The following is a 24681-nucleotide window of genomic DNA, read 5'->3' as shown; positions in this document are numbered from 1 at the left end:
ATGTAAAACATCAGAGCTTGAGAGCTGTAGCAAATGTGATGAGTGTGAAGGGATTTCTAACTGCAAATGATGGTTGTATAATAAAAGAACGAAGAACTTAATAAACTACACTTCAACTATAAGAAAAAAAGGCCAAATTAAATCCAAAGCAACTGAAGGAAATAAATAACTAGAGAGGAAATAAACAGAAAGGAGAACATAAAACAATAGAAACACTCAGTAAATTGAAGCCTATTTTAAAATCAACAAAATTGAAAAACCTTTAATTAGACAAAAAAAAAAGCACAGAAAATCAGGCAAATCAGTCTCAGAATAGTGACTGAAAGTGGAGACCCTGCCTGACCTTACATAAATAAAAATGGGTGCAAGAAAATATTAAAATCTGTAAGTTGTATGTTATGTGACTGTAACTTCAGAAAAGCAGGTTGTTGTCTTTGCCCCTGAACCTGGGGGCCCTGAACAATGTCATCCTAGAGTATCTGGCAACTGCTGCCCTATGCTTCTCTCCCCTCCCCCACCCAAAGGTTGCCTGCGAAATTCCCCAGACTCCAAACCTGAGCTCTGCACTAGTTTGTCAGTGGAGTAACCACATTAATATGGCATAAACCCTTTTTCATCCACAGAAATTCATCATGCAATCATAAATTTGTAGTGGCATTTCACTTATGTTTTAATAAATAAAACTTGCCTGAGAATCAGAAAAGTAAAACAGCCACACTTGCCAGGCTTATAGACCAGGCAGTGGCAACACACGCCTTTAATTCCAGTAGACACACTAGCTTGCCATAGAAACCAGGCGGTAGTGGTGCATGCCTTTAATCCCAGAACTAGAGAGTGTTCTAAGACAGAAAGGAAACAGCTCTCAGACGCAGTATTATTCTGAGATTCCTGTAGGCAGGATCGCCATTTTTTTTACTAAGGTGGAGGTAAGAATCAGGGGCTGGATGCTTTGCTTTTCGGATCTTCAGGTTGAACCCCAATTTCTCTCTCTGAGCTTTTATTCATTGAGCTTCATAGATTAATAAGAAATGATGGAGGAAATATGATCACATACCTTGTTGAATTCCATCAAACAATAACAGTGACGATGACAATGATGACCTCAGAATAGACCTTTCTTTGAATTTGGCGTACACACCTATTCTTTAAACTGCTCCCTTGCAGATATTTCAATGAAGACCTTTAACAATATTATAAGTAAACCAGGCCTGCTGCAAAACTATATGGTTTTAAGGTCTATCACAAAAGCTTAGAGAGAAACACACTATAATGCAGACATTATTGGTTCCTCTTATCCCTCTCCTGCCTGCAGCTCAGTAGCAGAAAAACACTTCACTGTTAAGCTGTCAGTACTGAAGACCAAGGAAATCAGGTCATGTGGGACTTGGACATTTCTTTTTCCCTTACATCTACAGTAATCTTCAATTGGAACATTTTCTGCCAAATATCTCTTTTGTTGGCTTGTTTGTTTGTTTTTGTTTGTTTCATTCCATTGGTTTTTTTCAAGACAGGGTTTCTCTGTGTAACCACCCTCTGTCCTGGAACTAGCTGTGGAAACCAGGCTGGCTTCAAACTCACAGAGATCTGCCTGCCTCTGCCTCCCAAATGTTAGGATTAAAAGGTGTGCACCACCACTGCCCAGCTCTAAGTATCTCTAAAATAGGTTCTGTCATAATAGGTCAATTATTTAACACTGATTAATCAGCAAACGTATTCTAAAATATTTTTGTTACACAGTTGTTTTTAAAATTTAGCATTTTAGTCACATCATATACCATGGTATTGTGCAACATGATTTACACCAACTATAAAAACACATTTATTACAGATGGTGGCTTAATAGAGTCATTGAAATGGACAACTTTATTACAGTCTCAAAAGGGAGACATCACTAATTGCATGGTTTTGTAGGCAGCATCAAGAGGGGAATTCTTTAGACTAGCCAGATGCAGTAGCGTTCATCTGGGCAAAAACAATGTAAAAAAATTACAAGCTATACCTACAAACACAGAAATGTTCCAGAGAACTTTTAGCAGCAGAGTGACCTACAAGCATTCCCTGGAAGAGAGGACTGAGGCAGAGAAAAGTACTTAGTCATCAAAAGCCCAGTCAAGAAGGCAGTCATGTAGCTACACACAACGAATGCTTAGAGCCCTGGTGGTTAACTACCTGTGGGATCTTCAGCCTCTTGTTGAGACTCATGGCTGAGCACCAACTGGTGAGGTGTTGGTCCCATGCAGGTGTTCTGTCTCCTAGCTTCTTAGAAAGGTATTTAACAACAGAAAGTGTTTGAGCCGTCAAAATTTAAATGGATCCAGTCTTGTAACTCAAGCCTTAGCTTAACAGTCTGCAAAAACTTTCACCTCTTCTCACAAGGATGGATAGCACACGGCAAAGCATTTCCAGTCAGGACGATTCGGAGTAAAGTGTGACAGAATACTAACAGCACACATTTATTTTTCTTTCTAAACACAGCTTTGATCTCGTGTAGTAGACCTAATTGCCTCCACTTTTTCAGTCTCTTTAACAGAACTGTACAGAAAAAGAAATCTATTGGACTACCAAAGAGCCGTAGAATCATGACACAGCTGTTTGCAAGAGTAAGTCTGCTATTTAACAGATGCTCATGTGAGCAAAGAGCATTTCTGTACTGACACCTTCTATCTGTTACTAATCTCATGCTGAAAGGGTTTGAACAAACAATACTGGGTTTAACTCATATCTAACCTTGACGTTCACCTTAGCCTATTCAAGTAAAATACACAGGGTACATGAACCGGCAGGACGATCGTGCATCCTCAGAAGCAATGCAGAACAAGACACCCTATGTACATAGAATCCATAACAACTGCTGGGTTTCATAACACTGTCAGCTGATCAGAGGGCTGTTGATGCTGACACACAAGATCTTTCAGTGATGGCTAATGAAGCTTTTAGAAATTCATTATAAAGTGACACTGTGGCTGCTCTTTGGATATTGACCTGTTCACACTTTCTGTTGTTACTTGATTTACAATTCTGGGTAGCAAATTCTCGTCTGTTGACATGTAAGTTGATTCCTCTATTGAAGACAGAATAGATGATGAAACGAAAAGCTAGGAAAGCAAAAACAAATACAAAGTAAGAAATGAGAATCATCTACACTTGCACTAGCTTGGGTGAGTTTTACCCTTCACTGTGCTTTCTACACACACATATTTCATAAGATTATTTAATGTCTCTCTTGCTTCCTTCATTTATAATGTTCTGAGCACTGCCATAAAACTGTTTGTATTTGTAAATGGCATGGTTGGTAGCAGCACACACTGCTCAGTCCAACTATTTCTCTGATTTAATTGATATTTCAGTGATTATTCTTATGGCTAAATCTTTGGACATACATTTAATTTTTACTTTAGATTTTATAAATGTGTTTAATTTTGGCATTAACTTTCGGACATACCTGCAATGTTGACTTTAGATTTTATAAAGTAAAATAACTTAAAGTTCTTAACACATATGACAAAATATAACTGGATTGTTCTCACTTTTTACCACTTCCTTTAGTGTGATCATAGGTGTCTTGTCTCAGAAGATGCCTGCTTTCTTAGCAACAACATGCTCTAGCAAAACCCCTTCTCAGAGCCGGGCGGTGGTGGCGCACGCCTTTAATCCCAGCACTCGGGAGGCAGAGGCAGGCGGATCTCTGTGAATTCGAGGCCAGCGTGGTCTACAAGAGCTAGTTTTAGGACAGGCACCAAAAACTACAGAGAAACCCTGTCTTGAAAATAAAAAAAAAAAGAAAACCTTCCCAGTAAAATTCAATACACTAGAATGTATTTTCTCTGCTTTAATGACTACTTTTTGAACATTTTTCATGAACAAAGGTATTATATATTAAAATATTAACTTTGGAAAATTGTATGTTTAATTCTTGTCTTAAAAATTAGATTGTACTTAAATTGTTGAATTAGAATAATTCCTTAGGTCTTCTGGATTTCAGGTATTTATAAGAAATATTGCTTCAAAATTTTTCTCACATTCTAAGATTTACTTTTTACTTTGTTTATAGTATTTCTTGGTGCACAAAAAGTGTGTATGCATATGTGTGCATGATGTATGTATGTGTGTACGTGCACATGTATACATGCCCATGGAGGCCAGAGAATGACAGGAGAATGTCTCATTCAACCACTGCGAACCTTACCCACTGAGAAGGGATCTCCCCATTCAGCCCACAGGTAGCCATTTCAGACAACAGCTCTGGCACTCTGCCATTCCAGCCCCTTGCAGTGGGGTACCAATGTACACAGCTGTGCCTTTTTGCCTGGGTGCTAGGGATCCAAACCCGGCCTTTGTGCTTGTGTAGCAAGCGTTCACCCAATGAGCCATCTACCTAGCCTCCCAAATCGACAAATTTCAAGTTCAATATTTGTCTTATTGTGCTTTTGCTATCAACTCAAGGACATAAATAACTGCCCAAATGTCTTCCAAAGGGTTTTATATGATTAGTTCTTACATTTGGGTATTGGATCCATTTGGGATTAATTTTTGTACATGGTGTCATGTAGAATCACAGCCTCATTCTTTTTCTTGGGTTATCCTTCTGCCCACACATAGCAATTGTCTAGTAGCATTATGAGAAAGGCTGTCCTTCTCCTTTGTATTATCTTTCCCCATTCATCAAAGGTTGGTTAATAATTAACTCACTGATTTAGCTTCTGGCTCTCATTTCTATTTCATTGTTCTACATCTTCATTTTTAACACCACATTCCATTGTTTGTTGTTGCTTTGGAGTAAATTCTTTAAAATATTTTCCCCTGTTAAGTAAAGAAAATTATGTGTTCAGGTGTTTTGCCTGCATGTGTTTCTGTGTACCATGTGCATACAGTGCCCAAGGAGGCCAGAGAGAGCAGGATTCAGAAGATCCCTGGGACTGGACTTATGTATGATTGTGAACTGCCACGTGGATGCTGGGACTTGAGTTCAGGTCCTCTGGAAAAAGTAGTCAGCGCCCTAAACGCCTGAGCTATCTCTCCAGCTCCTCTGGAACAAGTGTTAGCATCAAGAATTACGACTCCTCCAACTGTGTTCTTTTGCAGGATTGGTTTGTCCACTCTGGACTTTTTCCATTTCTACAGGGACTATCAGATGAGTTTGTCAAATTCTAAGAAAAAAAATGAGGCCCGGGATCTTTGATAGAAATTGGAGCTAGTTAGTGAGGAATGTACTGCCATCTTCACAATGCTAAGTCCTCTAAAGAGCTAACATGGGCATCTTTCTGTTTATTTGGGCCTCAGTTTCTTTCAGTGATGTTTGACAGTTTCCACTATTTGACTTTCCGTGTTAAGCAGATTTATTTCTGAAAACTTATTTTATACTAGTTTAATGTAAAAATTTCTTCTTTTAGGTTTTGTTTGCTCATATATAGAAATAGAATTTATTCTGAATATTGAACTTGCCTCCTGTAATATTGGAGACTCACTCATTGGTCCTAAGAGTCTCTCTCGGCAGCTTTTAATATGTTCTCCTACAGAGAACTGTGCTGTCTGCAATAGAGAAAGTTTTACTTGTTCATTCTCTCTGTGAAACTACTATTGCTTTCTGTGACCCAAGTATCTTGGCAAGGACTTTCAACAGAACATAATAGAAGAGGTGAGTGTGTCCATCTTTGTCTTGCTCCTCACCTTAGAAGTCATTCTCAGCCATTAAGCATTGTGTCAGCTAGGGCATTTTGTAGATGACATCACTCCACTGTGGATTTTCTTCCATTCCTACATTGTTGAAGGGTTATCTCATGATAGTCTGTTGGATTGTGCCAAATGTCTTTTCTGCATTTGTTTATATGAACATAGTTTGTCTTGTATTATGTTAATGTTCTTGTTCCATTAACTCTTATTGATGCCTTTTTATTTTGACACACTATTAAATTGTTGTGTTAGATTCTGAGTTAGATCCTATAGTTTTTTTAAAGCTGACTTCTATTGAAAATATTTTGTTAAGGATTTATTTTTCTGTATCTATAATGGATTTTTGTTTGTGTACTTCCCTTTTCATGATACAGTTAAGATTTTGTAGCTAAAACAATACTTGTCTCTTAGAATGAGTGGGGAATATTGCTGGTCTTCCATTTTTAGAATGGTCTGTGAAGATTTGGCGTAAAATCTGCGGTGTAATTCATCATCAAAGCTACTGAGGCTTTGGATCTCTTTTTCCCCAGGAAGTCTTTTGATCATTAATTAACTCTTTTCCCTTATTACAGCTCTGTCTAGATTTTCTGGCTTCTCTCCAGTCACTCCCAGTCTTTGCCTTTCCAGGAGTACCCAGAATAGTGGTACTTTCGCATCAGGTCCTCTGTGGGTACAATTCTATTGCTTTGGGTTTGACATGTGCCAGTTGTGAGTGACAGGCAGTGGAGTGGCTGGAATCCAGGTGAGCCACTGCTGTGGCAGGACGATTACAGGTTTATGTGTCCACCCACAAGGATGCCAAGGCTCTGCTCCAGGCTCAGGTAGCAGTATAGGTGACAATGGGCAGCAGTGAGAGCAGACAGCTTGCAGGACCAGACTGACTCACCTTGGCTTTTGAAGAAGCCTGGCTTCTTCACTTTGCTGCATGGGATAAATTAATCTTGCTTCATACTTTCTTGTTTGCTTTACATAAAGAAGAGAGATGTTTCTACTCAAGGACATCTAATATGTAGACAAAGAATGTGAGCAAAGAACATTAGGATAATAATCCTATTTGGAAGCTATAGTCTGAGAATACTAATTCTGAATTATCAGATGGGTTTTATTCGTTGTTTTAAAAGCGATTGTAACACACATATACACACAGACATGCAACGTGTTGAAAAGTAGGTAATAAAAACTCATATTTTAAATGAGACCCATAGTCTTGAAACTGTATTTAAATACAAGGCTCTTTGCTGAGACCTAGACATAAAATATTAAGGCTATCATTAGAAATTTGAGCATATATAAAATATTTTTTAAAATAGAACTTAAAATGAAAAGCCATGGTCACACCTAACAATATGTCTGAGAGAAGGAATAATCAAGACAATTTTCATTTTTATTCAAAAAGTAATTATATATGCTCCAGATTCTGAGAATGTACTTTAGTTAATAAAAGGTGCTTTGCAGGGGGCAGGTGTTGAAACAGTGTTTCTCTGGCTGTCCTAGAGCTGGTTCTTGTAGACCAGACTGGCTTCAAACTCACAAAGATCCACCTGCTTCTGCCTGAAAGGTGCTGAAATTAAAGGTGCGTGCTACCACCACCCGGCATAAAAGGCACCTTTTTGTCAATATGCATGCATTGCCCAAGTCTTCTACTTCATAAGAGAAGACATAACTGAGCATACAAATTTATGAGCAGGGTATTTCAAGATAGCATCCCTTAGTAAGTTTCTTCAAATGATCTGTATACATCAACACAATCAACAGCCTTGGCCATTCTGCTGGGGACCTTCAGTGTGTTTCACAGACCAGTACCCAGAGGAGGCAGAGTGGCAGGAATGAGCAGAGATGGTATCTTCCAGCTTGTTTGACATTTCACTATTAAGAAGCAACTCTTTGAAGCTTAGTGGGCTTGTTTTCATGGCTTCGGGGGGGGGGGGGGGGCGGTTCACTACAGTTCACTATGTGCAAGGTCATAGGGACGTGGTTTCAGGGTAGATCCAGACAGACTACGATATGATAAGGAAGGGGAGAGGAGAGCAGGGAGGAGAGAGAAGGAACACTCTGCCCAGCTCAGGGGTTCACAAAGGCCTCCCTTTCTTTTGTTAGGTGCTTTGAGATCTGGGGTAGGGTGCGCAAGAATGTAGGGTCTGCAGAGTCTAGAGTCTAACCACACACAGTTTCTGAGGACTGCATCTGAGTAGCCTGTGCCCTAGCATGGGCCCTTGATGGGCTCCACACCAATACTTTCAACTAGTGAACGTACGAAGGAAATTTCTATTAGTTAAGAAGCCAGCAGACCTGGACGCCTTACCAATTCATTACATGCCATTTAAAATGATAGGCACCTCTAGTGACTTGGTTTAGAACAGCGTAGGCTCAGCCAGTGGTTCACAACAGGGGCTGCCTAAGACCAGCAGAAGACACAGATATTTACATTATGATTAACAACAGGAGCAAAATGAAAACGAAAACGACTTTATGGTTGGGGACCATCACAACATGAGAAATTGTATTAAAGAGTCACAGGAACAGAGAGGTTAAGAACCACTGGCCTGGAGAGAACCCAGGATAGAAGGTATAAGCTATGAAACAGGAAAATAAAGACTCATGTCCTTTAAAATCAACTTTTACAATCTCCTAGGCAGCCTGTTTTAGAGTTCTGAACTGCTCTCCCTAAGCACACCACTTTTCCAGAGGGAATCTGGTTACTCTCCCAGTGTGTGGCAAGCAAAGGGTGACGAGAGGCTTGGGTAACTTTCTGTTCATCCCTAACAACTTCCTTAGGCTTTGGAGGTTGTTCTGCTTCCTGTCCACATGTACCACTGACAGGGAAAGAGACTTTTCTTAGAAGCAGAGAACAGATCTTTCTCTCTGGTGATCAATGGGATCTTCAAGAAACACCACCATGAGCACCACACTACCTGACAGCATTCTGGATCAAAATCGAAGCCATGGGGAGTGTTGCAGAAGCAGACTGGGTACAGTATCACTCCTATCATCCACAAAGTAACTTCTCCCTCTCCCTAGTCAAGATGCAGTGGCCACAGCTCTGTGCCCAAAGGATGCTGCCAATGGTATGTGATTTTGCTTGAGGCAGGTGCTTGGGTAGAGGTGTTTAAAATGCCTCATGTGACAATCTCTTGGCCATGACTTGGCACCTTGATGTGGTTTGGATATGACAGAGGATATTTCCCAAAGGCTTATGTGGTTTAATATTGGTCCCTTCAGAGACCACGTTTAAAGTGTAGAACTTTAAAGATAATGTGGGGATCTAGTATGTGAGCCCTCAGTTTATTTGGATCACTGTTTCTGGGTTGATAAATTAATTCAATTATCTTGGGACACCTGAGTTAGCTACTCCATCCTCCTCCTCTTGATCGTCCTCCTCTTTAACCAGGTCTTGCTTAGATTCAGCAATTTCCTACCCGAGTCTTCTGGGTGGGGTCAATGATCCCGACCGCTATGCTCAGCTCAGGAGTTCTTTCTTGAAAACAGACATGCCTGGTGTGTAGAAGCCACCCTGGCTTCTTGTTTTGAAATAAAACATGCTATTCTTTTTTTCCAATTATTGCTTTACTAACTTTTCTCTTTTTTCAATTATTGTTTTACTAGCTTGTAGGGGAAGCCCAGACAATCAGCTTGCTTGAAGGGCGGGATTTCCTGAGGTTATTATTTACTTATAAATATTGCGGGTGCACTCTCCACCTTCCCTTCTGTTTCCTGCTCTTTGTTGGAACCTTGCTTTTGTAAGTTATTCCCTTCTTCCCCTTAATAAAGCTGATATTAAAGTTAGCCTGATTAATCCTATTTGCTGGTCGATTATGCTGCATCATTAGCTTTCCTTTTTTTAATTGTTTTTATTGAGCTATATATTTTTCTTTTTTTCTCCTCCCTTCCTCACCCCTCCACTTCTACCCTCTCCCATTGTTCCCATACTCCCAGTTTACTCAGGAGATCTTGTCTTTTTCTACTTCCCATGTATATTAGATCCATGTATTCCTCTCTTAGGGTCTTCTTTGTAGTCTAGGTTCTCTGGGATTGTGAATTGTAGGGTTTTTTTCTGTATGTCTAAAAGTCACTTATGAGTGAGTACATATGATATTTGTCTTTCTGTGTCTGGGTTACCTCACTCAATAGGATGTTTTCTAGATCCATCAATTTGCCCGAAAATTTCACGATGTCATTGTGGTTTTTTTTTCTCCTGTGTAGTACTCTATTGTGTAAATGTACCACATTTTTCTTATCCATTCTGTCAAGGGACATTCAGGTTGTTTCCAGGTTTTGGCTATGGCAAACAATGCTGCTACAAACATAGCTGAGCACATGTCCTTGTGGTACGATTGAGCATCCTTTGGTTTTATACCCAAAAGTGGTATTGCTGGGTCTTGAGGTAGGTTGTTTCCTCATTTTCTGAGAAATAGCTGTACCAAAATACAAAGTGGCTGTACCAGTTTGCACTCCCACCAGCAATGGTCTTCAGTGTTTTTGATCTTGGCCATTCTTACAGGTGTAAGATGGAATCTCAGAATTGTTTTGATTTGCATTTCTCTGATGGCTAAGGATGTTGCGCATTTCCTTAAGTGTCTTTCAGCCATTTTAGATTCCTCTGTTGAGAGTTCTCTGTTTATGTTTGTACCCCATTTTTATTGGATTATTTGTTCTTTTGATGACCAATTTCTTGAGTTCATTGTATATTTTGGAGATCAGCGTTCTGTCTGATGTGAGGTTGGGCAGTGGTAGCACATAGCTTTAATCCCAGCACTCAGGGGGGCGGAGGCAGGTGGATCTCTGTGAGTTCGAGATCAGCCTGGTCAACAAGAAACATGATATTCTTAATGGCCAGAGATATCATTATGCTATTTGGATGTTCAGGCTTCAAAACTGTGAGACAACCTCTGTTTGAAGTTGTCTGACTTCAGTGCTTTGTTATATATACAGACTATGCAGACCTTAAATATGAAGACTAAACACAGGTAGACTTGCAAGAAATCTGTGGGGAGTCACAGACACTTGCGCAGCCTCCAGAAATGAAGGTTCGTAATTTTTTGTATGAATGAGGAATGAGCAACAGCACCCTGTTCAGTGGTCTTTTAAGGAAGATGGGTGTACATTTACCAGTAAAGTGATTTCAGACATGTGTTTTTCAGACATGTGTGTCAAGCCCTGTTTAAAGTTCTCTGCCACCAATGATGGTTACAAGTTACACAGAGTCAAGCTTCATCACATTTGAGTGCTGCCTCTGTAGATATCACAAGTTTCCTTTTCTTTTCCTTTAATAATTTAAGATACATAACTGTAATTTATTATTCAAAGAATACATAAAGAAATAGAAATAAATACTATCACTTACTTCTTAAATTTTTACTGGGAGACAAACTAAAACATATAAAGAAATAAACCATCCCACAACTGTAAATATTTGGTGCTAAAAAGCACAGTGTAGAAACTGCTCTGGGTTTTACTGAGAGCAGATGCTGAATAATGCATGAAGGAACAAATCCCAGGCACAGTCAGGGGAGGCTTTTCCACAGCTTGCTCAAATCTTTATTTTAAACAGCATAAAAAGGCCCTTTCACTATTTCCTATAAGCAAAAAGCTAATTATTTTCAGAAACACTTATTATAGGGGATAAAATTTCCTTTAGCATTGTTTTAAAATCTGTATCCCCTGTGAAGTAAAAGCACCCCTTGCTTTGCTTCCTGAACACATACCTGACCTTTCTAAGCCTAGAGATAGCGCCTATCCAATTTCCTGTTTGACTGTTTGTTTGCTTTAAAAGTCTTAGCCTTTTATTCAAGATAGCCTCACACTCACTCTGCATGCTGACCTCAAACCCATAATCCTCCTGCCTCAGGCTCCTGAGAGTTCAGATTATCCACATTTCATAAGCAAATAAAGAAAACTCGCCCCACAGAACTGCCAGCTGTGCTGTTAGACCCACCCTGCGTCATTCTTGAGCTAAGACAAGTATGCCCATGGTCAACTCAAGGATTCTCTTTTTAATATAAAGATTTTTTTTTTTTTTTTGCTTTTTAGCTACTTCAGATCTTCTGAGCTAGCTAAAACTGGCTCTCCTCCCCCTTACTCTTTTTTTCTGAATTTCTAAAGAATAAAGAATAAATTGCACGGCATCGATGGCCTGCTAAGAATGGTCCGTAGGGAACTTAAGCAAATGATAAAGATAGCTAAAATCTGGTCTGGGGTTGGGCAAATAGTCTAAGTGGTAGAGTCTGTGAGTAGGATGTGTGAGGACTCGTGTTCAATTCCCAACTCCACAAATAAACAGATGGATAAACGATTGGCGAGCAGATAGACAGCCGTCTACTTTGTATTACTGTAGATGTGGGTAATTCCAGACAGCATATGTGGTACAGTCCTCCTCTCAGGAGAGCATGTACCTCTACTCCACTTCTACCCTGTCCTGTGGGCAGAGTTAATACTCTCATGGATCTTACAATTCTATTCTGAATTGTTATGGTGTCTTTGGCTGTGTGATGCTTAGGCATGGACAAATGCCACCAGAGAAAAGAGAGATTAGATAAACATGCACGAGACTTCAAGTACCCAGGACATAGCGGAATGACATGGGAAAGGGAGAGCCGGGAAGAGCATGCCGATTGGTCTACTTTTCTTTCCTAAAATAAATAAGTCCTTATGACTTTTTAATGTTAGAGGCTAAATTCAGATTTAATTTAGTTCTCCTGAAATCCGGTGTCATTTCTAGCTTTACCCTATGTGTACAAAAGAATCCTGAGAGCTGACCCAGAATAAAGGTTGTATTTCTAGAGCAAAGCCAGTGAGGTTTGATTTCTTTCCCATAGATTTTTCCAAGTATTTGATGCTCTAGAGAGTCTATAGACACCAGTCAGCAAAAGAGCAGGCAACAGAGAAAGAAATGAGGGAAAAGACTGAGATACAGAAGTTGACCCTTCTTGTTTACCCTGCATTCCAAAGTCTACAATACCATTTATATAATCACATTCACAAGTTCCTAGAATTTTCTGCTTAGAGAAGCAAGATTTTCTTTTCCTTGTGCTAAAAATTGAGAATCTAAATATGGAAATGAAGCTTCCATGAGAATGGGTCTATGATATCAAGATATGCTGTCCTCTAGGACAGACTATTTTGACCTTTGAGATCCTGGACAGGAGCCTGCTGGGACCTGGTTTTCTGCCTTCCCTCTAATTCTGAGTCCTTGCCTATATTGCTCCAAGGATCTATTCCCTTACCTGACATATTCAAACTGAATGCCATTCTTACAATCTCACAGGTGAGATAACAATTTATCAATGATGAAACTAATTATTAGAAGTCAAAATTATTTGTCTTTTGTTGTAGAATAGCTGTTTAATTATGTAAAGATGTGTTGCTGCTTTACTTTGCCTGACTAAGGCTCCTGATTGGTCTTACAAAAAGCTAAATGACCAATAGTGAGGAAAGAGGTATAGGTAATGCTTCTGGCAGAGAGGGTGTGTAGGAGGAGGAATTTAGACTGAGGAGGGAGAAAGAAAAGGAGATAGCAGGAAGATTCCAGGGGCCAGGTAGACAGACATGGAGGAAGCAAGAAAGTAGGACATACAGAATGAAAGAAAGGTAAAAATCCCTGAGGCAAAATGTAGATGAAAAGAAACAGGTTAGATTAAGTAAAAGGGCTAGTGAGACAAGCTTAAGCTAAGGACAAGCATTCATAATTAACAAGTCTCCATGTCTTTATTTGGGAATCTAGTTGGTGGTTCAAAGGAAATTTCAACTAGAGGTTTGGATTGTGTAAGTAAATAATGGAAGAACTAAAATTAAAATCTAGAATTATCAAAATTTCTGTCACTCTTCTTCATTGTATCCTTATAAAAGAAGTTCTTCTTAACTCAAATCCAGTGAAAGCATCTGCTGAAGCTCCATTCACTAAAGCCACCCATCCTTCAACAAATGCTGTAAATCAAATATAGCACATCCAAGACCACCATCTTTATTGATATAAATTTAATCCAAGACAACCATCTAACAAATACAGTGCATCAAATACAGCACACCCAACACCACCATCTAACAAATACAGTGCATCAAATACAGTGACCCCTCACCAAGTACAGTACATCAAATCCATTGCCCACCATAAACAGTCCATCACTGAAGATGGGAGCTGTGCTGGTTAATTTGTGTCAAGTTCATACAAACGAGAGACGTTGGAAGAGAAGGAACCTCAGTTGAGAAATTGAATCCATCAGAATATCCTATGGGCATGCTTGTAGGGACATTGTCTTGACTGATGATTGAAGTGGGAGAACCCAGCACCCTGTAGACAGCACCAAGTGTAGGGAGGTGGGCCTAGGTTGTATAAAATAAATAGCTGGGTGTGGTCAAGAGAAGCAAGCCTGTTAGCAGCATTCCTCTGTGGTTTTTGTCTCTGCTCCTCCTTGAATTCCTACCTTGCCTCATCTTCTTTAGTGGATAAACAGTGATGAGGAGGAAGGGTGAGCAAATGACCCCCACTCCCACTGAGTTGTTCTTGGTCATGGTGTTTTGTCATGGCAGTCCAGCAGGAGCACAGAACTAGAATGGCCAGTGATACTCTTCAAGTGCTCACACTTTCTAGGAATGCTAATAGCTCAGTTTATAAATGAATAATACTGTATTTTGCTAACTTTAGGCAATAAAGAGAAAAATGAATACATGAGTAAGACCATGATATTCATACAGGATTAGAATTAGAGTAATTTTACTAATTACTTGGAAAAGTTTCCCCCAGTTTTAAGCCTTCAGCAAAGTAATTCTTCTTCCCTGTAGTGATTTCTAGAGACACACAATGCAAATAGCTTCCATTCCAGTCTTCAAAATAAGCAAAAGATGATTAAGAAACCAGTTTCCAAAATTCTAATTATTTCAAAAACCTCCAGGATTGCTGCTATACCAAAATCAGTTAATACCCTCTTTAAATCAGCCACAATTGATTGCTTTTAAAGTATTTTAAAGGGAACTTCTTATTGTTACTATAAAGAAAAAACACAGCTAATATTTTCTATAAACTACTAACAGTTATGGAAACAAATATAGTAGAAGAGGATGCTGACTCTTCAGGACATGGCCCCGCAGCAGACAGCTCCAAGGCTGCGGGGTGCTCTGCTCTCTTCCAGATGAAGACCAGCAGTGCTATGACAGGTGCTAGGAAAAGCCAGGATGTTCCAAACTCATCCTTCTGTTGGGAAGAATCAGGAGGACTGAAAGGGAACCTAATCTTCTCATTTTATGATTTGGTGCTATTTAATGATGCCCTCAAATTGTATCAAATACCTTTCCGCAGGCCAGTGTTATATGTTCCAAGTACTTGGGTCACCCTGAATTACTGTATGGTGAGTCAGGGAATATGAATGAAATATGAGAAGTTTAGAGAACTGTAATTAAATTTTTCATTCATTCATTCATTAGTTTGTTCATTTGTTCATCTACTAGTGAGTTAAGCACTTCTAACATGTACATCACAGGACTTCCTGGGATTCAATGGCTAGACTTTCACTCACTTCAAGAAAAACATAAATTACAATGAAGGCTCTCACTAAATTAAAAAATAATAAAGCAGTGAAAAGATTATAACAGACAGGAAGTGCTAGTCTAGTAGCAAGTGAAGTCTTGATCTAATTACAAGTAGGCAATTCATTCGTGATTATAGAAGGCTTACAGCCCATTGTAGATTGTCAATGATGTCTTGTATTGGTGAGCATTATTTGGCATATAGCAATTATGTGTGGAATGGAAACCTGGAGGACATTACAGTAGGACATATATGCTAACATGGTAAAGGGAGTTCCAGGAAGACCATGCCAATTGTCTTTTCCTTTTCTTTTGTAAGATAAATAAGCCTATGATTTCTTAGCATTTGAAGGTAAATTTACATTTATATTTGTTTTCCTGAAGCCCAGTACCATAAAGTTTCTAACTCCACTGTATATGTGAAAGCAATCCCGAGTGCTGTGGATGATCTAGGTCACTCTCAGTGATTAAGTACCAGAAAGGAAGGAAGTGAGAGAAAGATGGAAGGAGATAGGAAGAGAGGAAGGAAGGGAGAGCGAGAGAGTTGAAGGGAAACAGGAAGAGGGGAAGAAAAGGAGAAAAAGAGGGGGGAGACAGGAAAAGAAAAAAGGGGAGTAAAACAAAGGGAAATAGAAGGAGAGGAAGGGGAGAAAGGTGGAGGGAAATAGGAAGAGAGGAAGGAAAGGAGAAAAAGATGGGGAGACAGGAAGAGATGAAGGAAGGGAGAGAAAGATGGAAGAAAACGGAAAGGGAGGCAGGTAAGAGGGAGGGTTGGCTTGTATGGGAGATAAATGTATTTTCAAAAAGATTGCAATGAATGAGACCAAAGAAACATAACACCTATCATTGAAAGTAAGCCTTGCTTGAGCTACCTTGACTGAGAAATACTTCTGGCTAGGTGGTTACAAGGCAGGGGGCTCTACAGTCACCAGAACTGCCTCATGTTCATCATACCAACGACTTCAGCATCTTCCTGCAGGCATTTTTCCTCCTTTCCCCTTTGGCACAACTTCACCAAGGCTTTCTTTAAAATTGCAGGTAAGATGGAAGGGAAAACCTAGTATTTCCAGCCATCCCTAGCACTGTGGACAGGAAGTTTATTTTATTGTCCTAGTTTCATATTTAGGTGGCCTTGAACTCAATGTAAGGAAACAGTATCATTCAATTTTCAAGGTTGATAAACCCTGAAGGAATGGTAAAATAACTTTTAAATATTTTTTAAATAATAAAATATATTATTTCCCTCCCTTAAACTCCTCTGAAATCCCCTTGTTGTCTCTCAAATTCATGGCCTCTTTTTCTTTAATTATTGTTACATATATATGATATATATGTATATATTATATGTAAAATATTTTCCAAACTATATAAACACAGCCCACTTAGTCTATACAATGTTACCTGCATATGTGCAATTTTGACTTGAACAAGGATGATATCCATACTACCATGGAAGGGGAAATCTTGAGGGGCCCCAATCCCAAACAAATAACTACAGGCAACTAAGAAATTTTTAGAGCAGGAGAATTAGTCTTCCCCAGGGAAGAGCCTCCCAGTTTGTTATCCAAAACCACTAAAAGAATAACTTTATCATGGAATGTCAGCAGGGTTTTCCTGGGGCATGAAATTTGGGAAGGGAAGACAACATTCTTGTACACTGAGTGTATTGCTGACTTCTGCATAGCAGTGATAGTACCCATTACTTCGACTTTATTTTCTTTCCATCCTGTTTTAGTGAGTCAATACTGTTAACATCCCAACAGTGCTGTGTTTTTTTTTTCAGATTAACTTCATCCTCTAACAGAAACACAGTTTCTTATAGCACCTTGTTTGAAGAGTTCAGTTCTTTAAAGATTGCCCAAAGAATGAAATACATTTCTAGAGGATGTCTTAGTTAGGTTCCTTTTGCTGTGATAAACCCATGACCAAAACACCTTGTGAAGGAAAGGGTTTATTTCATCTGACACATCCAGCAAACAGTCCATCACTGAGGGGACGCAGGGCAGGAACTCAAGCAGGTCAAAAAGCTGGAGAAAGGAACTGAAACAGAGGCAAGAGAGGAGTACTGCTTACTGGCTTGCTCCTCGTGGCTTGCTCAGCCTGCTTTCTTATACAGTTCAGCACCACCTGCTCAGGAGTGGCAGCACCCACAGTGGGCTGGACCCTCCCACATGATCATTAGTCCATATAAAGCCCACACAGATTTGCTTCTGGCTAGTCTAATGGAGGCGATTCTTTAGTGGAGGCTCCTCTTCCCAGATCACTCTAGCTGTTGTCAAGTGGAGAAAGAAAACTTTAACCAGGATGTGTGAAATATAAATGCGTAAATCATCTTGCTTTTTTCCATTGGAGAATAATGGCCCAGTTAACAATTAACCAAATAAACTGATCCCTCTGCAGAAATGAAGGTTGATGAAGTATAACATACCTGTGAAGCTTGAGAGTCACAGTTCCATAAACAGTGGCAAAGCCGAGAAGACGGACCCACCTTAGTAGAATACAGCGGAATGTGCTTGGCTCAAAGTACAGAATAACAACCTGTGGGACAAAACAGAGAGAGACCTTCAGCATCAATTGCTGCCCTACCACAGTACTGTATAACTGGGCGCTTAATATGCATTAATTTTGACATAAGCATACACGCACTGAAAGAGTTCTTCAAAATGCCCTGTCAGTTCGTTACTGAGACAGAAGAACTACAGGATGTCTACTGATTTCAGTGAATACTAAATTCTTGAAATCTAATTTCAAGGAGTTCTGATCACCTGTTTCCAAGTCTGTAGCATGCAAACATCTGTTTCTTTCTTTTCAACACAACCTTGCAGACTGCTTCCCTCTGTCTTCCTCTACTACAGCCTTTCCTGTTCTCCTGTGCCCTTCCCCTGTGTGAGGCAGCCCCGACGAGGTTGTCCATACTGTGCCTCGCAACAATCTACTCACCACTCCAGCCCTTCTACAAACCAGAACACAAACCAACGATTTCACTAACTCCCTGCATCTCGCTTCAGAGTTTCAATAAACAGAAATGAAATATTCCAGACGTCCTCCTATGAGTTGTTGAAGTAAAAAAGAAGCAGGAGAGAGACATGAATGCCAAGGATTACACTAATGTAACACAGGAACTACAACAGGCATCTGAGCAGCTTCTGTGGGGCCACAGGACAAGTTACCAACTCTACGGGACAGACAAAGGACTTGTACAGGACACTCCACTGCCTCTCATACACTGCTATGTAAATTTCAGCACGTACTCATAGAAAACTGTCTGACCTTGCTAGGTAGTACTAGAGGATGCATGGTGCTGCAAGGAAGACTTTCAATTACCTGGATCAACAGGTATGAAATGATTCTGCCAATGTCAGGGCCATCATAACAGAAACTCTGGTGGTAGCCAAAAGCCTGAGTGTTTCCTTTGGCTTTTTAAACTAGAAGCATGACTACTGCAGGCAGCTAACATTTCTCTTGCACAAATACAGTCCCTCTTCTCTGTGTAGATTCTAGGATGATATTAATTATAGCTCTTTCCTGTTTCTCAACTATTTGCGAAGCAGAAGGAATATTTTAGGGAACTGGGAAAGAGGAAGACAAAAGTCTTCAGGACACACTTTTCAAAGATAAAGAGATAGGCCAATACCCAAGACATCACCACACAGTGTGTTCTGGAATCAAGTGACAACTTTTGACTCTATTCTTCCACTTATACAAAATGTATCATTAATTTTCCTATGTACCATGTGTGTGTGTGTGCATGTGTGTGTACAGAGAGAGTATGAATATACACATAAAGGCTTGCCTTTTTGTTTTATAAGAAAAAGATTCAAACTCAGAAAACATACAGAAATACAAAACCACTTAAAATTTTGTAAATTTGTACAACAAATTTTATCTCGCTAATTTTAGGAATATTTTCTTTGCACATGAAGGCAGAAGAATTTATCAGTCTGCTTAGTACGGATTTGATGCTGAAGAGGAAGAGAGAACTTGGGGACTAAGAACTCTTTGTATATGACTAAAGGTTTGGGGAACACCTTGTTTCTTCTCACAGCAAAAAGAAATGGCAAGTTAGAGACTAGAGAATCTGGAGTAGTGAAGTGAAGACACATAAATCTCAGCAATTAGCAGAGAAATGGATTCTGAAATTATTCTGGCAGTGTGGATTCCTGGGGGCACAGTTCTGAGTTACGAGAAAGCTTCCCCTGCACAGTAAGTTCATCGGGGAAAGGAATAGGCAGAGGGGAAGAGCTAAGTAGCAGTGGGTGCAAAGGGCATCCAGTAAAATTGGCTGCTGTTTTTCTTGTTGTAAAAGTCACAGTTTCTCACTGCATTATAATTACACCCCATTCTTCCCAGGGATGATTTTCTGCCCTCCCAGTCTCTCTTCTTTTTCAGTTTTTAGCTTCACTTTTGGTTATAGAGCTTTTCCATGTCTTTTATATCTTAATCTCTAAACCAAAAGTAGAATTATAGAAGGGCATGGGTCTCTGTATGTACTTTACAAATAAAAAAATCTTGCAATATTTTCTTAGCAATCTATTTAGAGTTTTTTTTAAAGAAAAGTAATTTTAAAAATAGACTATCTGAAAACCCCTAGGACTCACCAAACATTGTTATTTTAATTGATATATTCAATATTTATTTACTCAGAAAGGAACTTAGAAGCTTTAAATGCTAATTAGATTTTCACAAAAGTTATAAATGCATAGAACAGATGTAAAATGTATGACAAAAATGACATAGTCATATGAAATATTGCACAGCAGCCATTCTATTCTAGACACTAAATTGGCATGGTTTGCACACCTGGGCTAGTGTCATCCTCACAGCACTTTTGACCTATGAACTTTTATAGAGGAGAAGTGAAGCGCAGAGAACTGAAACAATGCATCCAGGATCTCGTAGTTGGAGGTGTGGCGACAGGGTCTGAATGCCCACATTCTGTTCAAAATTGAGGCTTATGAGATCTATCTATACCTACTCGCCTCTCTAAGCGCTCTCTTAGTGGGAAGGGATTGACATCATTAACCTATGACCTGGAGCATAAGGAGGATTTGGAGGAAGGGCAAATTATTTCAGAGAATTGAACTTATTTCAGCAGAGAAGATGGGCATCTGAGCAAGGGTCTAAGGAGGAGCAGGTATGAGTGTGAGTGCAAAGCACAGCTGGATGGGGCAAGGCAGAAGGTGCTGTAGAAAGGTCTAGAGTGCGTGGCTACAGCGAGGAAGAGTAAACAAAAGGAAGCATGGATGACAGATCTCTGAAGCAGGGGTAGGGTGGGGTCAGAACCCTGGAATAACAGGGTGAGGAATTTTGAATTATTCCATGAGCAGCCCATTAAGAGTCTTTCTGCTGAGATCTGAATATTTGCTAAGGACTCATCTAGCAATAGTCTGTCACAGGATTGGCTGGACTACTGTAGGCAAGAAGATTGGTTGGAAGGGAGGAGGAGCTGGAGTGCTTCATCCTGTAGCCATATTTCCTCTTTCTCTTTATTTTATCCCTTGGTTTTCTTGGCAGGCCCCAAACAGCTGTAGGAATGTTTCTGCTCACATCACCATCCCGCTTTGGACTTCAGTGGCACTCAGATTCTTAGGAGGAAATTAAAATTCTTTCAAACGGTTGGCAAGGCTCAGCACCACAGAATCCCACTCATCTCTGCTGTCATTTCCTTGTCCCCACTCAAGCCTGCAGACCCTAGCATGAGTGGCCTCTTTCGATGGATGCTCCTTGCCCAGTCCTGTGTCTCACCTGCATCTGAATTATTTCTGCCCATCCCTTTTGGCTTTGGCCAGAATAGTCCTTCCTCTATGAGGAAGAGGACTTTCTGTAGGATGCCCCAAGGTTTCTACATGTTCAGCATCTCTCTCCTCTAGCAGGAGCAGGCTCTGTCGTGTCTGCTTCTGTGGCACCAAGACTGACTGAATCCTGGCATGCTAGAAAGGCCTCGGTCGGAGTAGGTTGCGTGAAATAAAGCAAACAACATTCTCAGGGGAAAAGGTAGCACTTAATGTAATCAGTGTTGCGAGACCAAGAATTCAGACATTTGCTAGAACAAAGGAAAAAGTATCTGACTCAAGAAAGCATCTAATTATTCCTTGAGGCAAAGGAAAATAAATATTAAAGACATATGAAGAGTTTAAGCCTGGGGGGCTGGTAGAAGGAGGGCTGTGTTTGAAATGGAGCAGATAGAAGGAAATGATGTATAAGGATGGAGTAAATTATGAGACTTCCTATCACATCCGTGGTGACTCAGCACAGGCTTGGCATCCGTGACAGTCCCACTCCTCCCACATAATGTCAGCCTTCCATCTTATTTGCACACTATTTACTCCTGTTGAATGCTAAGCTTCCTTCCTTCACTCAATAGCTCTATTTTGAAGTAATTATTTCTGTAACTCAGTTGTTTCGCATATCTTTCTTGCTGGAATAATATATGCAAGATCATTTAGCTACTAAGTACATAATCCATTCTCCTGATGACTCTAAGGGGTAAGGAAGTGACTTTTGCCATGGTATTGATGACTGCAGACTCACAGTTGAGAAAGAGGGACATAGAAGGCCTCTGTGACAACCTCTACCCCCCCCCCCCAATAACAGCCTTGACAGAAAAACATTAAGGAGAACTCTTAAAACCTGTGATAAAAATGCTGAATTGTAGCACCCACAACTGATGGATTCAGGCAGAGGTGCGAGTGGGGAAGGACTCAGTTTTCTTTAAGGGGCTGGACACCAGGAGTTTGAGCATGCTTCAGTGACTTATGGTCAACACAAATTGGTCTTGCTTTTTTTCTTTTCTTCTTTTCTTGGGGGGTGGGTATAAGGGACAGCTGATTTGGGATGACTTGGAAGTGAGTGTACTCAGTGTTCACCATGTGAAATTCCCAAATAATCAATAAAAATATTATGAAAAAACTCGCAAGCAATTCCCTGGCACAGTACTTGGCAATAATGGGTAACAGATCAACCTGTTATATATAATAATGATATTGAGAAAAGGAAGTAGTGATTGGAATGATGTGCAAGCTTGCTCTTTATTAAGTGGAAAACAAATTGCCTATAGGGAATTCAGATTTAGGTCATGCTAGTTGGTTTGCTTTATGAAGAGAAAAGCACACCCAAAATGGGTCTCTAAAGTCGTGTTGTATTATGACATGTTAAGTTTTACATATGAACATATAATTTACCAACATGACTATGAAACATAGCACCCTGTTCCAACCATAAATTAATAACATTTAATAACAGACCTTTGTAGAAAAGAATAAAGAAAAATTAATCCATCAAGCTGAAGGACTTATGAATGATATTCTATGACATAAAACTGACAGCAGCCATGCTCATGGGCAAAATTATGATAGTATGGAACTGCTATGCCCTCAATATCTCTTTAAAAATTCATTTTTAAATTATTATCATTGTAAAAGTATTAAGAGGTGGGACCTTCAAGAAATTACTAGGCTATGAGTCTTGCCCTCACGAATGGATTAGGGTCATAATGGATTATGGTTATTTTTGAAATGGGCTCTTAATAATAGTGAGTTCAGCTGATTTTTCTCTGTCTTGCTATTCCTTGCCCTTCTGTGATGGTCCTTGTTTAGCACCTTTCTCAGGCTTGGTCACGTGATTCTTCCCACCACCCACAAGACTAAGCTGGGCTTTGTGTTATTCTCATGTTGTTTGTTCCCATTGGACGCTGGTTATGCTCTCACTGGAGGTTTTGCTTTCCAGCATGCAAATCTATGAGCAAAATAAATCTCTCTTGCTAATAATTGGTCAGTCTATGATGTCCTGTTATAAGAGCAGAAAATGGACACAGACATGCCACACATTGATCTCAATGCTATGCTCATATTGATCTCATATCACCCAGGTTTTGAGTCCAAGTAAACTCCACCATCTTTATTTTAATGGAGAGGAGACCACATGTTAATGATGGCAAGAAGTAATTTGCTTCATGCTATCAAAATCATAACTTTTTGAATTAGAATCCATAGAAAGTTCCTTTATTGGAAGACAAGCTGAAGGCAGAGTTCCAAAGTAGTACTACATGGGAAAACTGTCTCTACTCTCTTCCTAACACTAGAGGATCATGAGAGCTGTAGATACATTGAATATGTGTGGAGCATGATGGAACTGTCCACTCCATCACTGCATAATACCAATGCTGAAGAATACATGCAATTTCTGTATCAGTGGACGACACAGTCTAGATATTATAGACAACATAAAGGAAAGAATACATGCAATTTCTGTATCAGTGGTCGACACAGTCTAGATATTACAGACAACATAAAGGAAAATATCCTAGGCTGAGGAGCTTGTATAAGAGAAAAAGAAGCATACTCAGGATCAGCAGCTGAAGGTGTCACACAAACTCGCTGATTCCTTCAACATGGTCCCTAGGAAGCTCACACAGTTTGTTTGGAGGTTTACTTCATCCACCATCTTTGAAAAAAAATACCTTAAGTGTGAAGGGCTAACCCTCCTCTGTACCCTCCTCTGCGAAGGTGTTGGTTTCTAACCATGGGCATGTTCTCTAGATACTTAAAAAAAAAAAAAAAAAAAAAAAAAACTATCACCTGATCTGACTGGTGGAACTGGACACTTTGCGCACTAATTTTTAAATTTTTATTCTTTCAAAAATTATTACATAGTGGCCAAAACCTTCTATGACTTCCCCTTGTGTTGCAGTAAACCTACACAGTCTTCAGTTATGATGTTTTTTTATGTTTAGTGCTAGGGACTGAACCCAGGACATTAAACATGCAAGAATTCTACCGAGGAATCCTCAGCCCCTGGATATCAGGTTCTCCCTGTATAGCTTTGGGTGGCCTTGAACTTATTCCAAAGCTCAGGATGGCCTGAACTTGAGATTCTCCTGCCTCCTACCTCCTACATGCTGAGATGACAGCATCTAATAATACGACTTTAAAGTATGTGGCTTGAAGTCTGTTGAGTTACAATCCTTCTTAGATACTGAAAACAGCTAATTGTATGAAAAAAAGAACCAGAAAGAAAAAGAGTATTTACGAAACCTCTCAAATAGTCACAAAATAGAAGAATATTTTTTAATAGAATATGTATTTTTAAAGGAATGTCACAACTTTAGAAACAAAACAAGGTTCGTGTTGGCCCAGCCGAAAAAATCCCTGATGCATTTCAGAAAGCATTGCATAGAGGTCAGAAGCCAGCGTGGTCAGGCAGCTTCCCTGAAGCTCTGAGGGTAGCCCTGTGATGCTCATGTTTTAGCCGAACGTTGGGCACCTGATAACTTCAGAGAAGCAGGTTGCGAATTAAACCACTTTTGTGGGTGAATGATGTGTTACCTGCTTTGGGGTTTCTGTTAACAGAAGTTGTGAGGACAGTTTGGTTTATAACAGCATTATTTGTTAATAGGAGGTATGATAATAGCCATAAATTTTAAATTAATTATTAAAGTATTATCCAAACTTCAAAAAAATAAAACATAAGGTACCAGGTGCATCTTTATATTTATAC

The 24681-nt window shown here is 39.7% G+C and overlaps 1 protein-coding gene across 1 annotated transcript in view; it reads right to left on the bottom strand.

Annotated features, from left to right (window-relative positions):
- Gpr158 (G protein-coupled receptor 158) overlaps positions 1-24681 on the bottom strand; it is a 358827-nt gene that overhangs the window by 45039 nt on the left and 289107 nt on the right. The window contains exon 6 of the mRNA XM_041641570.1: positions 17615-17724. Coding sequence (XP_041497504.1) covers positions 17615-17724 — 110 coding nt within the window. The remainder of the gene's footprint in view (positions 1-17614; positions 17725-24681) is intronic.

Source organism: Microtus oregoni, unplaced genomic scaffold (genome assembly GCF_018167655.1).
Source record: "Microtus oregoni isolate MIOR12 unplaced genomic scaffold, Mior012 000070F_ref0000104, whole genome shotgun sequence".
NCBI lineage: Eukaryota > Metazoa > Chordata > Mammalia > Rodentia > Cricetidae > Microtus > Microtus oregoni.
The sequence above is the reverse complement of the archived record's forward strand: the minus strand, read 5'-3'. Positions and strand labels throughout refer to the sequence as shown.